General features: G+C 41.9%; 1 protein-coding gene across 1 annotated transcript in view; it reads left to right on the forward strand.

Annotated features, from left to right (window-relative positions):
- The window catches only part of LOC134315296 (mineralocorticoid receptor-like), a 68,224-nt gene extending 53,431 nt beyond the window's left edge, over positions 1–14,793 (forward strand). The window contains exons 7-8 of the mRNA XM_062996384.1: positions 11,018–11,175; positions 14,235–14,793. Of these exons, the coding sequence (XP_062852454.1) occupies positions 11,018–11,175; positions 14,235–14,390 (314 nt within the window). The 3' untranslated portion in view covers positions 14,391–14,793. The remainder of the gene's footprint in view (positions 1–11,017; positions 11,176–14,234) is intronic.
- The last annotated feature ends 2,421 nt before the right edge of the window (positions 14,794–17,214 follow it).

A 17,214-nucleotide genomic window follows, 5' to 3' on the forward strand; every position in this document is an offset into this window, starting at 1 on the left:
ATAAAACCACGGCTGCCCAAATCATGGCAGAATTAAATGTGCACCTCGACTCTCCTGTTTCCACCAGAACTGTCCGTCGGGAGCTCCACAGGGTCAATATACACGGCCGGGCTGCTATAGCCAAACCTTTGGTCACTCGTGCCAATGCCAAACGTCGGTTTCAATGGTGCAAGGAGCGCAAATCTTGGGCTGTGGACAATGTGAAACATGTATTGTTCTCTGATGAGTCCACCTTTACTGTTTTCCCCACATCCGGGAGAGTTACGGTGTGGAGAAGCCCCAAAGAAGCGTACCACCCAGACTGTTGCATGCCCAGAGTGAAGCATGGGGGTGGATCAGTGATGGTTTGGGCTGCCATATCATGGCATTCCCTTGGCCCAATACTTGTGCTAGATGGGCGCGTCACTGCCAAGGACTACCGAACCATTCTGGAGGACCATGTGCATCCAATGGTTCAAACATTGTATCCTGAAGGCGGTGCCGTGTATCAGGATAACAATGCACCAATACACACAGCAAGACTGGTGAAAGATTGGTTTGATGAACATGAAAGTGAAGTTGAACATCTCCCATGGCCTGCACAGTCACCAGATCTAAATATTATTGAGCCACTTTGGGGTTTTCCTCCACCAGCATCACGTAGTGACCTGGCCACTATCCTGCAAGAAGAATGGCTTAAAATCCCTCTGACCACTGTGCAGGACTTGTATATGTCATTTCCAAGACGAATTGACGCTGTATTGGCCGCAAAAGGAGGCCCTACACCATACTAATAAATTATTGTGGTCTAAAACCAGGTGTTTCAGTTTCATTGTCCAATCCCTGTATATAATAAGTGTATGGTACTGGCTTTACTTTATTAATTCATTTTTTGTTTGTTTCTGTTGTTAATATATGGTCATTTCAAAATAAATGTTAAATTGTTTAAGCCGTTTACACTCAATAACTGCATGATGGCATGATTGCAATAACCTGTTAAAATACACACACTCACACACTTGTATGTATATATTGATGCATGATTGGTCATGGTCATATGTCGTATATAATATATATTACCGTCACACAAGCTCTGTGTGCAATACACTGTATCCAAGCCCCCACAGTGTGCAGAACTAGTCACTAAGTTAGAGATAACAAAGGCCAACCATTTAAAGCAATAATGTAATTGGTCAATTTTGCTGTAATTTTAAATTGCTCTCTTATTGAATTATGGTTTCTTGACCCTCCGTAGCTGGACCACCAATTATCAACATTCTTCCCAGCAACAGCAGAGGCGTTAAAATTGTGATAGGGGGACAAAGGGGCTTCTTTATTTTAACTCTTTACATTCCAACACAAATTGAATAAGCAGGTATGAAGGACTTATTTGCTTAGATTTGTATTTGTTTAAATGGTGATTGTCTAATTATGAGGAGATAAAATAGAACTAAATAAATTGGCACTGCTCACTTTATCATTTAAATCATATATATTTTAATATTCTTTTTTAGAATATCTTAGGCCCCTTCTTAGGATTGCTGTGCCACCCAAGCACCTTAATAATAATCTTTAAATCAGATGAATTTACAACAAAAAGCATTTTACATAGTAATTTTCTAATTTGTAACATTTTTAATGTTTACTTTAAACAACTAATGCATTGATTTAATTTTTTTCTTTTTCTTGAGTATAATTTGCTGTGGTATTGGAATATTTCATCATGTTGTGATATTTTCTCTGGTACAAAATTGGTATTTTTGCAAGACTAGTTTATAGAGAAAATAAACTGGATTGTTTTTATTCAGAGTTGCATTTTTGTGTTTGGGAGCCAAACTTTTATCTTATTAAGAAACTGTGTTATTGGAGCCGTGGTTGTAATGACACCACGCTCGTGTAGGAACTGGTAAATCACGTCTGCTAACACTGTAGCATGCAAACACAAACAGTGTCACTGAGTTCAGGAGTTATATTTACCAGTTGTACCGCCCTAACGTGCAGTCATTAATCACTGAAAGTTCTTAACAGGTTCAGCATTGTAACAGGAAACACACAGAGAAAATATTGTAGCTGTCTCAAAAATTCACCTTGAGTTACATTGCTTTACTTACTGCTCTCACACGCTGAGACATTCCTGGTTTTGTGATGTTTATGAGTGTCTGCTGTAGCTGTGTTACAGCGCTAACGGTACACTAACTGTCTGACTGCGTAGATCATTAAATCTCGTTAAAAATAAGATTATAAACGTACTGCTGTATCATTCACAGATAACGGAAGTAGAACGTGGGTTTTACACCCTGTATTTTGACGGAATCACAAGGTTGAATATTTGACGGATTCTTTGCATCAGGGATTCTCAACCCTTTCAGATCAATTATCACTTTTTATTCAACAGAAATGATAGGAAGAAGAAAAACGGCGCCTTTATTCGTCATATATACATATACAGGTGTATAGTACAATTACATTATTTTTCTGCATATCCCAGCTTGTTTGGAAGCTGGAGTCAGAGCGCAGGGTCAGCCATTGTACGGCATCTCTGGAGCAGAGAGGGTTAAGGGTTTTGCTGCATAGCAACCACTGTTGTTGAACCGGCAACATTCTCATTGATAATCCAAAGCTCTATCCACTAGGCTACTACTGTCCCTCAAAAGGATACATTTCATGGTTCAGGAAAAAGAATACTGAAAAACACAATAATATTTTTGCTTACACACCCTGGACTGGACACTTACATCCTGGACACTTACATCCTTACATTTACTTTGACTTTTATTGGATTGCAGACAGTTTGTCTGGTCAACTTCATTTCACTTGTTAATATAAATCATTCCTGTATTTTAAGCCAGCAACACATTCCAAGAAAAGTTGGGACAGGGGCAATTTAAGGCTATTAATGAGGTAAAAAACTAAATAATGATGTGATTCCAAACAGGTGTTGTCAACAGGTGATTGTAATCATGGTTTGGTACAAAAGCAGCATCCAGTAAAGGCTAAGTCTTTGAAACAATGTACCTCAAAGAAAGATTGGAAGGGAGATCTTAGAGCAACATATGCTACCTTCAAGACGTCAAGAGGGTACGGGTACTGGACTGGCCTGCCTGCAGTCGTGACCTGCCCCCTATAGAGAATTTTGAAAGGAAAAATGCAACAACGACGAGCCCGTACTGTTGCACATCTTAAGACGTGTTTCAGGAAGAATGAGACAAAATAAAAGCTAAAACACTAAATCACTTGGTCTCCTCGGTGCCAAAACATCTTTTAAGTGTGGTGAAAAGGAATGGCAACATTACAAAGTGGTAAATGCTTTACTGTCCCAACTTTTTCTGGAATGTGTTGTAGGCCTGAAATGCAGGAATGGATGTTTATTAATAAATGAAATGAAGTTGAGCAGACGAAACATAAAATATCTCAGGTTCATCCTGTCTGCAATCAAATAAAAATCAAAGTAAATGTAAGAAACTCTGATTTGGGGTTGGAGACACCCGACCGGTCGATAACACCGCTGGGGATTCGTATCCTGGATCCCAGAAGTAGTGGGCTTGCGATGGATTAGTGACCTGTCTGGGGTGTGTTTCAGCATTGCGCCCACTGATTTCAGGAAAACCGGACCCACTGCAACCCTGACCGGGATAAAGCGATGGTAAAACATGAACATTAAAATAGTTAATATATTTATTTATTCATTCCTTGTCTGTTTTACCACTGCTTTATCCTATTCAGGGTCATGGTGGGTCCATGAAACACCCCAGACAGGTTGCCAGTCCATTATAGAGCAAACACACACACACACACACGTCATGTTTTACACACTTTGGTTACATTCATGACCGAGGTGGCTTAGTGGGTAGCACTGTCGCCTCACAGCAAGAAGGTCCTGCGATCGATCCCCAGGTGGGACGGTCCGGGTCCTTTCTGTGTGGAGTTTGCATGTTCTCCCCGTGTCTGCGTGGGTTTCCTCCGGGTGCTCTGGTTTCCTTCCACAGTCCAAAGACGTGCAAGTGAGGTGAATTGGAGATACTAAATCGTCCATGACTGTGTTCAATATAACCTTGTGAACTGATGAATCTTGTGTAATGAGTAACTACCGTTTCTGTCATGAATGTAACCAAAGTGTAAAACCTGACGTTAAAATCCTAATAAACAAACAAACATTCATGACAGGACAGGTAATTACTGATTACACAAGATTCATCAGGTCACAAGTTTAATGTCAAACACAGTCATGGACAATATCGTATCTCCAGTTCATCTCACTTGCACGTCTTTATACTGGGGGAGGAAAGTGGAGCATCCGGAGGAAACCTAGCAGACACGGGATGAACATACAAACTCGACACAGAAAGGACCCGGACGGCTCCACCTGGGGCGACAGTGCTACCCTGAGGTGAAGATCCTAAAGATCCTGAGGTGTCTCATTTACTGTAGCTAGCTACGTTGCTGCTCTCTCTGTTTGAAAGTTTGAGCTGGAATCCTCGCAGCACGAAGATTTCGACTGATCCTCTGGAGCCCTTCCAGAGAGCCCTGCTGTACTTAATAAAATCCAGCCAAGCTACGGGCTGTGCTACAAAATCTGCTGTTTTTTTCTCTATTTCCTTCAAAAAGGAGCAATAAGAGGAGGGAGAGAAGGAATTCGTAGTTGTGTGCTGCAGACAGAGAGTTGGTGTAAATAGTGAAAGTTCTGCTGTCGTATCTTTTCCCTCAGTTATATCATGATCAGAAATGCAATAAAAACCTCTCATATCAGCTGCTTCCTGAGGTTCATGAACTCAGTCACAAAAGCTTATTACACGGTCATGCACGCTGCAAGATAGCTTGATAACGCTGGTTATGGTTGAAGACTGGAATGTATGAGACTTTTGAGGTCACGTTAAGAGCTTGTGTGATTGTTGTTCAGATGGGAGAAAAAAATGTGGGGCCAGTTAAAAATTTAGCTTTGGGTGGCACAGCGGTAAAATACGCTAGCACACCAGAGCTAGAATACATCATAGGTGTATCAAATCTCAGCTCTGCCATCTGGCTGGGCTGGTGGGCACATGAGCCGGACCAGGGTTTCTCATAACTGGTGCAATTATGACCTCTGCTGATTAATGGTGCCTGTGCAGAGTTGGGGAATAATGCTGATCAGGGTGTGGCTCTTCGTGCACAGGGCTGATCCGCATATGAACTCGCCTCGTGCAGGTGAAAAAATGCAGTCGGTAGTGCACACGTGTCGGAGGGGGCGTGTGTCAGTTGCGAAGCTCCTCAGTCAGCAGTGGAGGGTTGTATCGGTAGAGGTGAAGCATAACACAACCAGGGAAACTGGATAGGACTAGATTTGGGGAAAAAATTGATTTTGTTGTGTCTACATTTACATTTACGGCATTTATTGAATGCTTTTATTCAAGGTTAGGACAGGTTGGGACAGAATACTATGCAAGCAATTGAGGATTTAGAGCCTACCTCAAGGACCTAACTAACTATGGTAAGTTGGTGATGGTGGGGCTTGAACCAGTGACCTTCTGATCAATAGACCAATACTTCATCCACTAAGTGACCACTGCCCTATATATCAAGTTACATTTTTATTTTGATTATTTGTGGTTGAGGCAACTAACTTCATTCATTCATTTATGTTGTTTTACCACAGCTTTATCCTGGTCAGGGTCATGGTGGGTCTGATTTACTGGGTGAAAGGCAGGAAACACTCTGAACGGGTCGCCAGTCTGAGGCCAGTTACAACTGGGAAAGAATACCATGCAAGTAATTGAGGATTAAGAGCCTTACTTAGGGGCCCAATCAACTATAGTAACTTGGTGGTGGTGGGGCTTGAACCAGTGACCTTCTGATCAATAGTCCAATACTTCATGCACTGAGCTACCACTGCCCTGTATAAGATCACATTACATTTTTATTTTTATTATTTGTGGTTGCAAAACTGTTTAATTACCACTTTATCCTGGTCAGGGTTGCGGTGGGTCTGATTCACTGGGTGAAAAAGCAGGAAACACCCTGAACAGGTCGCCAGTCCAAGGCCAATTACAGTTAGGACAGAATACTATGCAAGTAATTGAGGATTAAGAGTCTTACTCAGTGGCCTATAAATGGTAACTTGGTGGTGGTGGGGCTTGAACCAGTGACCTTCTGATCAATAGTCCAATACTACATCCACTGAGCAATCACTGCCCTGTGGAATATCGAGTTAAATTTTTATTTTGATTATTTCTGATTGTGGCAACTAACTTTATTAATTAATTTATTCTGTTTTACCACTACTTTATTCTGGTCAGGGTTACAGTGGGTCTGATTCACTAGGTGAAAGGCAGGAAACACCCTAAACAGGTCACCAGTCCAAGGCCAATTACAGTTGGGACAGAATACTATGCAAGCAATTGAGGATTAAGAGCCTTACTCAGAGGCCTAAGTAACTGTAATAACTTGGCAGCAGTAAGGCAGGAAACACTCTGAACAGGTCAGGATTAAGAGTCTTACTCAGGGGCCTAACTATGGTAACTTGGTGGTGGTGGGGCTTAAACCAGTGACCTTCTGATAAATAGTCTAATACTGTGACAGTATATTGTCTACTCAATTGAGGGTTAAGGGCCTTGCTCAATGGCCCAACAGTGGTAACCTGACAGTGTTGGGGTTTGAAACAGCAACCTTTCAATTACTAGTCCATTACATTAACCGCTAGGCTACAACTGCCTTTTTACTTGGTGTTGGTGGGCTTGAACCAGTGACCTTCCGATCAATAGTCCAATATTTTATCCACTGAGCGACCACTGCTCTGTATAATATCAGGTTCAACTAACGTCATTAATTCATTTTTTTTACCACAGCTTTATCCTGGTCAGGGTCACGGTGGGTCTGATTTACTGGGCGAAAGGCAGGAAACACCCTGGACAGGTCGCCAGTCCATCACAGGGCAAACGCACATACATACATTTACACACACTAATACCTAGGGGACTTAAGTGTCTTCAGTTAACCTGACTTCATGTCTTTGAACTGTGAGAGGAAACCCACACAGACATGGGAGAACCTACAGTGGACAAGTAGGCATTGAAACTGGATATCAGAGCAAAATAATAATCTCCAAATAATGTGGACGGCCACACGTGTGCATTATTTACCAACAGAAGAGCTGGCACCAGGATCCACTGTGGACAATTCACCTCAGTGTACAGAAGCTGAAGGAGATGTTGGCAGATATCGCAGGATTCCCTTCAGCTGTCTCAGCAGGTCAAAGCTGATTTGACAGCATATTAGATGGGTGGTTCTAATGTTTTGGCTCATCTGTATATGTTAGGCAAACAGATCATAACATACCTTTGTATACATTACGGCGGTTTAAATAAGAGTCAGTAGTTTTGTAACACTTGGTTTCACGTTTCTCGTGTCCTAACCTGGCAGCGGCTGGAAAAAGAAGTATATGAAACCACTTCTGACGTTGGCAGCAAGTATTAGCAGCTCATAATCACCCCACGTTCCACTCAGCGGATCCCTAAATGCCAGTTAGAGGTTAATGATGGTGCTGGATGTGGGTCAGTTAAAGAGAAAGCAAAAAGTGAGGAGGGGTTTAGGACGTTCCTGTCAATCAGAACTGTGTTCAACCAATGGTCAATCATCAGAACGTCTCTGATGAAGACGTGGTACACAGACTTGCTGCCCTTTCCACTGTTTCATTGGTTTATAGTAAATGGTTTATTTGTTTTTAGGGATTTGATTTGACGTATTAAAAGATTGTTGACCAACATACTTCATTATTTATTGGCTTGGATACAGTAAATAACAAGATGCCTGGAGTACAAACAAATAGAAACAAATGAATTAAAGATCAGAGGATGTTAAAAGATGACATGCTGCTTTAATGCTTTGTCATTTACGACTCAGTGCCATCAATAAATATGATTGGTTATTTACATTTGTGGCATTTAGCAGATGCCTTTATCCAAAGTGACTTACAATTATGACTGTATAAAGTTTGAGCAACTGGATTAAGGGTCTTGCTCAGGGGCCCAACAGTGGCAACTTGGCAGCAGTAGGGCTTAAATCAGCAACCTTCTGAGGTGGGTCTTTGTCAGGCCAAAGTGCCCATGAACTCCTGTCCACTGTCAAGAGCACCTACAGCAGCGCCCAGGTGGCGCAGCGGGATATTCTGAATTCCTCTGTTCAAAACTCGACGTTGCCACTGTTCGGCTGAGCACCATCTAGCGGGCATAATTGACAGTGCCTGCAGGGAGGGATGACCGGAATCTGTGTGTGGGGTCTTCAGACACTGTGTAAGGACTCTGATTGGTGGATAGAGGCGCCTGTGCAGAAGGCATGGGTGGAAAAGGGTTCCGTTAAGGGCTGTGAGCAGGTAGGAGGAGGCGTGAGCAGCAATATACCCACCTCGACAAAATATTGGGGATCCACAGCAGCGAAAGACAAATTCACTACACTAAATTGGGGGAAAAAAGGAGAAAAACACATTTTATATATATATACAGGTCCTTCTCAAAAAATTAGCATATTGTGATAAAGTTCATTATTTTCCATAATGTAATGATAAAAATTAAACTTTCATATATTTTAGATTCATTGCACACCAACTGAAATATTTCAGGTCTTTTATTGTTTTAATACTGATGATTTTGGCATACAGCTCATGAAAACCCAAAATTCCTATCTCAAAAAATTAGCATATCATGAAAAGGTTCTCTAAACGAGCTATTAACCTAATCATCTGAATCAACGAATTAACTCTAAACACCTGCAAAAGATTCCTGAGGCTTTTAAAAACTCCCAGCCTGGTTCATTACTCAAAACTGCAATCATGGGTAAGACTGCCGACCTGACTGCTGTCCAGAAGGCCATCATTGACACCCTCAAGCAAGAGGGTAAGACACAGAAAGACATTTCTGAACGAATAGGCTGTTCCCAGAGTGCTGTATCAAGGCACCTCAGTGGGAAGTCTGTGGGAAGGAAAAAGTGTGGCAGAAAACGCTGCACAACGAGAAGAGGTGACCGGACCCTGAGGAAGATTGTGGAGAAGGGCCGATTCCAGACCTTGGGGGACCTGCGGAAGCAGTGGACTGAGTCTGGAGTAGAAACATCCAGAGCCACCGTGCACAGGCGTGTGCAGGAAATGGGCTACAGGTGCCGCATTCCCCAGGTCAAGCCACTTTTGAACCAGAAACAGCGGCAGAAGCGCCTGACCTGGGCTACAGAGAAGCAGCACTGGACTGTTGCTCAGTGGTCCAAAGTACTGTTTTCGGAAATCAAGGTGCCAGAGTCTGGAGGAAGACTGGGGAGAAGGAAATGCCAAAATGCCTGAAGTCCAGTGTCAAGTACCCACAGTCAGTGATGGTCTGGGGTGCCATGTCAGCTGCTGGTGTTGGTCCACTGTGTTTTATCAAGGGCAGGGTCAATGCAGCTAGCTATCAGGAGATTTTGGAGCACTTCATGCTTCCATCTGCTGAAAAGCTTTATGGAGATGAAGATTTCATTTTTCAGCACGACCTGGCACCTGCTCACAGTGCCAAAACCACTGGTGAATGGTTTACTGACCATGGTATTACTGTGCTCAATTGGCCTGCCAACTCTCCTGACCTGAACCCCATAGAGAATCTGTGGGATATTGTGAAGAGAAAGTTGAGATACACAAGACCCAACACTCTGGATGAGCTTAAGGCCGCTATCGAAGCATCCTGGGCCTCCATAACACCTCAGCAGTGCCACAGGCTGATTGCCTCCATGCCACGCCGCATTGAAGCAGTCATTTCTGCAAAAGGATTCCCGACCAAGTATTGAGTGCATAACTGAACATAATTATTTGAAGGTTGACTTTTTTTGTATTAAAAACACTTTTCTTTTATTGGTCGGATGAAATATGCTAATTTTTTGAGATAGGAATTTTGGGTTTTCATGAGCTGTATGCCAAAATCATCAGTATTAAAACAATAAAAGACCTGAAATATTTCAGTTGGTGTGCAATGAATCTAAAATATATGAAAGTTTAATTTTTATCATTACATTATGGAAAATAATGAACTTTATCACAATATGCTAATTTTTTTAGAAGGACCTGTATATATATATAAAAGAGCACCTACAGTGAGCACACAAGCATAGAAACTGAAGCTACATAGAAGCTGGCAACAGGATCCACTGTGGACAACCACAGTGTTGCCATTGTATGCCACCCCTGGAGCAGACAAGGTTTAGGGCCTTGCTCAGGGGCCCAATCAGGGGCCTGGATTTGAACCACCAATCTTCTGACTGATAGACCAAAGCTGTCCCCACTAAGCAACCACTGTCCAAATATTAATGGGAAACAGGTTTACAGAGAAGGTTAATTTTGTAGTGGGAGGCGGATCGGCCTGCCAGATATATAATAATATGAAAATTAATTGGGTGGGATGATTGCACAGCTGGTAGAGTGGGCGATGTGGATCCCAGGGACCTGGGTTCGACTCTCTCCTGCAGTCACTGTTGCTGTTTGCCATGTTAGCTCTGTGTCTGTGGTGATTTCATTTAGGTATTCTAGATTCCTCCTACCTCTCAAAAAGTATGATTTTAATATGTAAAACGAGAAGGAATTGTGGGTACCAAACAGCCCCAGTATGATAACCTAGCAGTGCTTCTGATTTAAAGCAGTTCTGTGAAGAAGAGTAGGCTCAGATTCCAAAATATTAAATTATTGACAGCATTAGCTGCAGTCATTGTTTCACCCAAGTCTGGTTCCTCTGATGGTTTTGGTCTTTTTAATATTAAAGTTTTTTTGCCACTTTTGCCCTAAGTTTGGTTATTAGGGGGTTTGGAGCTAGATCTCTGTACAACTCGGCAAAACTACCAATGGCTAGGCTGTACCAAAATCTTGGTAAACACCCTCCCAGACTCATAAAGGCTGCTATAGCCACAGAGGAGGGTACACACCTCCATATTAAAGACCAAGGTTTTGGAATAAAGTGTATAACAAGCTCATGGTCAGGTGTCCACATACTTTAATCACATCACTATGGAACCATTCCTTGTGTTTTGTCCTTAATGAATGTCCCTCTTTTGTGTTTCTCAGTTCCCAAGGATGGTTTGAAGAACCAGGCAGCGTTTGAAGAGATGAGGGTGAACTACATCAAGGAGCTGCGGCGTTCAGTGGGCAAGGCCACCAATAACTCGGGCCAGACGTGGCAACGTTTCTTTCAGCTTACCAAGCTACTGGATGCCATGCATGATGTAAGCAACAAAAAATGCTCTTGTGTTCACAACACGGGACACTTTGTTATCTGAGTGTACGATCAATATGATAGAACATGTTCAAGGTGGAAAGTTCATCAAGCAAGATTTTGTTTTTAATCAGATAAAGTTACACTTTAATTAATCAGTGACCAGTCCAGTTTTATTTAATACATCAAGTTTTGATGTATTTACACCAACGAGGCATAACATTATGACCACTGACAAGTGAATAACACTGATTATCTCTTCATCACGGCACCTGTTAGTGGGTGGGATATATTAGGCAGCAAGTGAACATTTTATCCTCAAAGTAGATGTTAGAAGCAGGAAACATGGACTAGCGTGAGGATTTGAGTGAGTTTGACAAGGGCCAAATTGTGATGGCTAGACGACTGGGTCAGAGCATCTCCGAAACTGCAGCTCTTGTGGGGTGTTCCCGGTCTGCAGTGGTCAGTATCTATCAAAAGTGGTCCAAGGAAGGAACAGTGGTAAACCGGTGACAGGGTCATGGGCGGCCAAGGCATATTTATGCATGTGGGGAGCGAAGGCTGGCCTGTGTGGTCTGATCCAACAGACGAGCTACTGTAGCTCAAATTGCTGAAGAAGTGAATGCTGGTTCTGATAGAAAGGTGTCAGAATACACAGTGCATCACAGTTGCAGAGCTGTTTTGGCAGCAAAAGTGGGACCAACACAATATTAGGAAGGTGGTCATAATGTTATGCCTGATCGGTGTATATATTTATACAATTTCTCCTCAACGTGAACACAGTTTCATATCATCAACATATAGAATTATTTAGTCGTTTTTTGCATTCAAAAGCCCAGAATTTCCATGGCACTCGGGTGGTGAAGTGGTCTAATACACTATTTACACGTTTGACTCTCCAGTTTGTGCCTCAGCAGTGCCACCGGCCTGGTCACATGCTTCCACTGACGTAATTGACCATGCCTGAGGAAAATGAGACAAGGTGACTCCTACTGTCTGGTTAAAGTGCTAGCACAAGTGTGGTCCTCCATTCATTCTAAGACTCGCCATATGAAATTCACTGCTGGCACTTGATCATGACGCTTGTTGGGCGTTCCATTCCAAAATCATTCAGATTAATATAAAGTTGACGTCCACCTTGATGCTATACCAGCCTCCACTTTTCTGGGAAGGCTTTTTCACAGGATTTTGAAGTATGCCTGTTAGTCAAATGAGCATTTATGAGGTCAGGCACTGACGTTGGGAGAGAAGGCTTGGCTTATAACATTCCAGTTTATCCCAAAGGTGATTCATTAGGGCTCAGTGTGAGCCATCAAAAGTGTCAGTAGATTTTTATGTCATGTTTTACACACTTTGGTTACATTTACGACAGAAACAGCAATTACTGGTTACACAAGATTCACCAGTTCAAAAGTTTATTGTTAAACACAGTCATGGACCATTTTGTATCTCCAATTCACCTCACTTGCACGTCTTTAGACTGTGGGAGGAAACTGGAGCTCCCAGAGGAAACCCACGCAGACATGGGGAGAACATGCAAACTCCACACAGAAAGGACCCGGACCGCTCCACCTGGGGATCGAACCCAGGATGCTGTTAATTTTGCCACTCTTACTTTTGTTATTTCTTTTTTGTTTTGTGGATGTTAGACATCCTTCATATTCATCCTTCCAAATCACATATGTGGGGCTCTGTCTGACACCTGTAATGCCACATTACAGCTTCCCTTCAGTCATTTGGTCAAACAGTTCAAGTGTCCCTTATTTCTAAACGAAGGAAACTTGTGGTAAACAGTGGTGAATTAACCCAGATTTATTTCTCTAAGGATTCGGCAACAACTCATCCTGCCATTTAAAAATACCCGAGTAATACATTTGGGATGGGAATGGAAATCAAGTGTAGCAAACAGGAAACTACTGCAAAACATGACATATTAAGGCTTATATTTAAAAAAAGAACCTGGATGATCTTCAAAACTTTAAGAGTTTTTTTTTTTTGGGAAGTCAAAGTTGGATTGTAGTGAACAGTAAGGGGCTCATTATGTGCAAAAATACCAACAATCAAACATGGAGGTGGTACTGTGATGGACTTAACTCAGTCCTGTGGGGCGGCACAGTAGCTAAGTGGGTAGCATTGTCGCCTCACAGCAAGAAGGTCCTGGGTTCAGTTCCTAGGTCTTTATGCATTTTCTCCCCTTTTTCTCCCTTTTTTTAACGAATCCAATTGCCCGCTTGCGTCATGCTTCCTCTCCACCAATGCCGATCCCTGCTCTGATTGAGGAGAATGAAGCTAACCCACGCCCCCCTCCGACACGTGGGCAGCATGCCATATGCATTTTATCACCTGCACTTTGACGAGTGCAGTGCAGCTCAGCGTTGTGTACGGAGAGACACACCCTGAGAGCACTCTTTTCCCATCTCTGTGCAGGCACCATCAATCAGCACCAGTCATGGGAAAGAGACCCCATCCGGCTTAGTCCCGCCCATATCTGAACAACAGGCCAATCATTGTTCATGTGGCCGCGCAGCCTTAGTCGGCAGGTAGAGCTGAGATTCGATACGATATATTTCAGATCCCGTCTCGCGTTCCAGCGTGTGTTTTTACCACTGCGCCACCTAAGCGGCCCTGCCCGGGTCCTTTCTGTGTGGAGTTTGCAGGTGCTCCCCGTGTCCGCGTGTGTTTACTCCGGGTGCTCCGGTTTCCTCCCACAGTCCAAAGACGTGCAAGTGAGGTGAATTGGAGACACTAAATTGTCCATGACTGTGTTCGATATAACCTTGAGAAGTGATGAACCTTGTGTAATGAGTAACTACCGTTTTTGAATGTAACCAAAGTGTAAAACATGACGTTAAAATCCTAATAAACAAACAAACAAAACCAGTCCAGTGCAGATGTGTATAATAATTGCAAATGTAGCTGTATTTTCATTTGCTGACTTTATCTCTTTGTAAACTGCTGGAAATAAATAAATATTTAAATAAAATTCCAGACAAATAATCGGATTGACTTTTTTCCAAATGAATCTTACTATGTTTCCTACCGTAATACATTTTATTACTTTTTCTTCAGCTGGTGGGAAACCTGTTAGACTTCTGCTTCTACACGTTCCGTGAGTCTCAGGCCCTGAAGGTGGAATTCCCTGAAATGCTGGTGGAGATCATCAGTGACCAGATACCAAAGGTGGAGTCGGGCCTCACTCACATCCTGTACTTTCATAAGAAGTGACGGGGAGATGATAAAAGATGTCAAACACAGATAAAACCACGAGGAGATCTGGCAGAGAGGATCCCCACCCCTCGATCAGAAAGAGACGACAGAGAGAAGGAAGCAGATGTTATCCAGCCAGCTTGCTATGCACAAAACCAGGCAGGAGATGAGGCTGGGGTGTACGAGTGCCGTGCTGATTCAGATGGAGAGACTTGGAGGGAGTCGTGTTGTCTGTAGCCAGCTTATGAACTTCTGTAGTTCGTGTCTCCTCACCCCCAAAGACAATTTGGACTATTTATGGATATGAAGCCATATGTTTTTATGGTAAAGCTATAGTGCACAGGTACAAGTGTAAAAAATATGAAACACACACACACACACAATTGTACATGGAGAGACACACTAACGTCCTTGCTTCGACACTTGAATCTGTAATTAATAACAGAGACATTTATGATATAAACACTACAGATACGTAATCTTTGAATCTACAGGAAAAATAATCTTAGAATTTTAGAATTTATTGTCTATATTACACTATATTTCCGTAGCAGCTCTACTTCTTTTTACCTGTCAATTTTTGATGGAGCGAGGACGTATTCCAAGGGCTACACTACCTACAATCTGAATGGTGTGTCTGACTGGTGTGTATAAAACCGCAAAGCAAAAACTTTTTTGCTCTTGACAAGAAGAACAATCAAACCTAAACTGATATGCAAATAATTCATAAGTGAGGAAAACTAGCCGTTGTTTTATGAGTGAGGTAGTGCGTGATGGATGTTTGGTCATCTCATTTATAATTGTGGAATATAAAATGTATACCCCTAATGCGTATCTCAAGAAAAGCACAGAAAAGCTTTGTTTTAGCGTTGTTGCCCAATATTATCCCAATTTAGCCTTACTTAACCTTAATCAGCCAGTCTGAGAAGCTAAATGCTAATGGATCCTCTTTTAAAATACGTTTAAAATACGCCATATAATGTCATAATAATGAACAGGCAAAACAGAAATCCCATCCTACCCACTGATGCCAGTCAGTGTCAATTTTTTTGTTTTATTTTAGACTGGTTACAACCCATAATAAGCAAGACTACAGCAACCGTGGCAAGAAAAACACTACAATATTATATGATGGTATAATATTAGGTAAAAACCTTGAGAGAAGCCGCAGGTGGCGCAGTTGTAAAAACACACGCTAGAACACCAGAGCTGGGATCTCAAATACATCGTATCGAGTCTCAGCTCTGCCCGCCGGCTGGGCTGAGCAACCTCATGAACAACAATTGGCCTGTTGTTCAGGTAGGGGTGGGATATTAAAAGCCGGATAGGAATTTTCTCATAGCTAATGCAATTACGACCTCTGCTGGCTGATTGATGGAGCCTGCACAGAGACGGGGAAAAGAGTGCTGTCAGGGTGTGTCTCTCCATACACATAGCTGATCCGCATTGTACTCGTCGAAGTGTAGGTGGAGAGGGCGTAGTTTAGCCTCGTTCTCTTCAATCAGAGCGGGGATCGGCATTGGTGGAGAGGAAGCGTGACGCAATCGGGCTAAAAGGGAGAAAAAGGGGAAAAAATGCATAAACAAAATATATTTAAAAAAAATAAAAAAAATAAAAAAATAAACCTTGAGAGAAACCCGACAGGGACCCCAAAAATGTGCAAATGACCTTATTGAAATTCAACATTACAATCTCTAAAACAGGGTAAAAACACTTAGTTGTGCCACATTATAGCCAACAAACTAGCTTTCAGATATTATTCTATGTGGGACTTGTAGGCACTCCTACTTGACTGTTATACTGTTATCAGGTATAGTGCATCATTTTGCTCCCAGTCTAGTCATCTCCAGTTCCCTCCAGTTTGAATCATGGCGCTAGGACCTCCTCCAAGCTGGCCGAGGAAGGCTGAGACTATTACACCGTTTTTCCGACTCATGTATAGTCTCCCAACATCTTTTCACCTGCCCAGAGAATCACCTTAATCACCTTAGAATCTGGTAAACATTTGCTTATCACCTTAAAATCTTAAAAAATCTTCTTTTTTTTTAGTCCAGGCCCTTTGATACCAAAGCTTTAAATCTATCTTCCACAAGGGGGTAAATGTAAGCGCAGACCATTTTTGCATACCAGCAAACATTTATTTTGTTTAAGTGCCATTTGTTTAGAAGATTTGAAACAATATAGGGTATTCAAATTTAAATTTGAATCTCTAAATTCATATTGGAATGTTCCCCAAATAACAGAAAGCTCCAAAATGCCAATAGATAAGCCTAGAACAACAGTGGCAGGGAAGCCATCTTAACTTAAAGTACCCAGGTTAAAAAGATGTCACCTTGTAGAGCTTCAGAAGTATCTGCAAAATTAAAATATATATAAATGTTCTTGGATACATGATTAGTAACTTTATGATCAGTTGATTCTGAATTATGTTCTTAGATGGATTTTAATCATGATTTAAACTTGCAATCTCTCATTGAAAACAATGGGACAATGGCCTTGACTGTTGCACCACTTAAACACCCAATTCAATTTCTCACAGCAACCAATGAACACCATCCAAACAGAAATTCATCATTAGTGCTATTACATTTATTTTAAAATGCATTACCAGCCAGTACTAGTCTGTTTAAAAACATTGTTTTGAATCCTTTAAATGCAGTGCATTTTGAACACCTCTGAATGTCATAATACATATGAGGGGTCTGGAAAACATAATAAATATCCAACATCTATTATGCCACGGTTCACACCACCATTACTCAGTACTATTATGCTAAAACGCAGGCTCTTCTATTTAGAAATCCATTTCCATATAATACTTTTTCTTTAATTATGCTACAGT

The sequence above is a fragment of the Trichomycterus rosablanca genome, chromosome 5 (assembly GCF_030014385.1).
Source record: "Trichomycterus rosablanca isolate fTriRos1 chromosome 5, fTriRos1.hap1, whole genome shotgun sequence".
NCBI classification, from domain to species: Eukaryota; Metazoa; Chordata; class Actinopteri; order Siluriformes; family Trichomycteridae; genus Trichomycterus; species Trichomycterus rosablanca.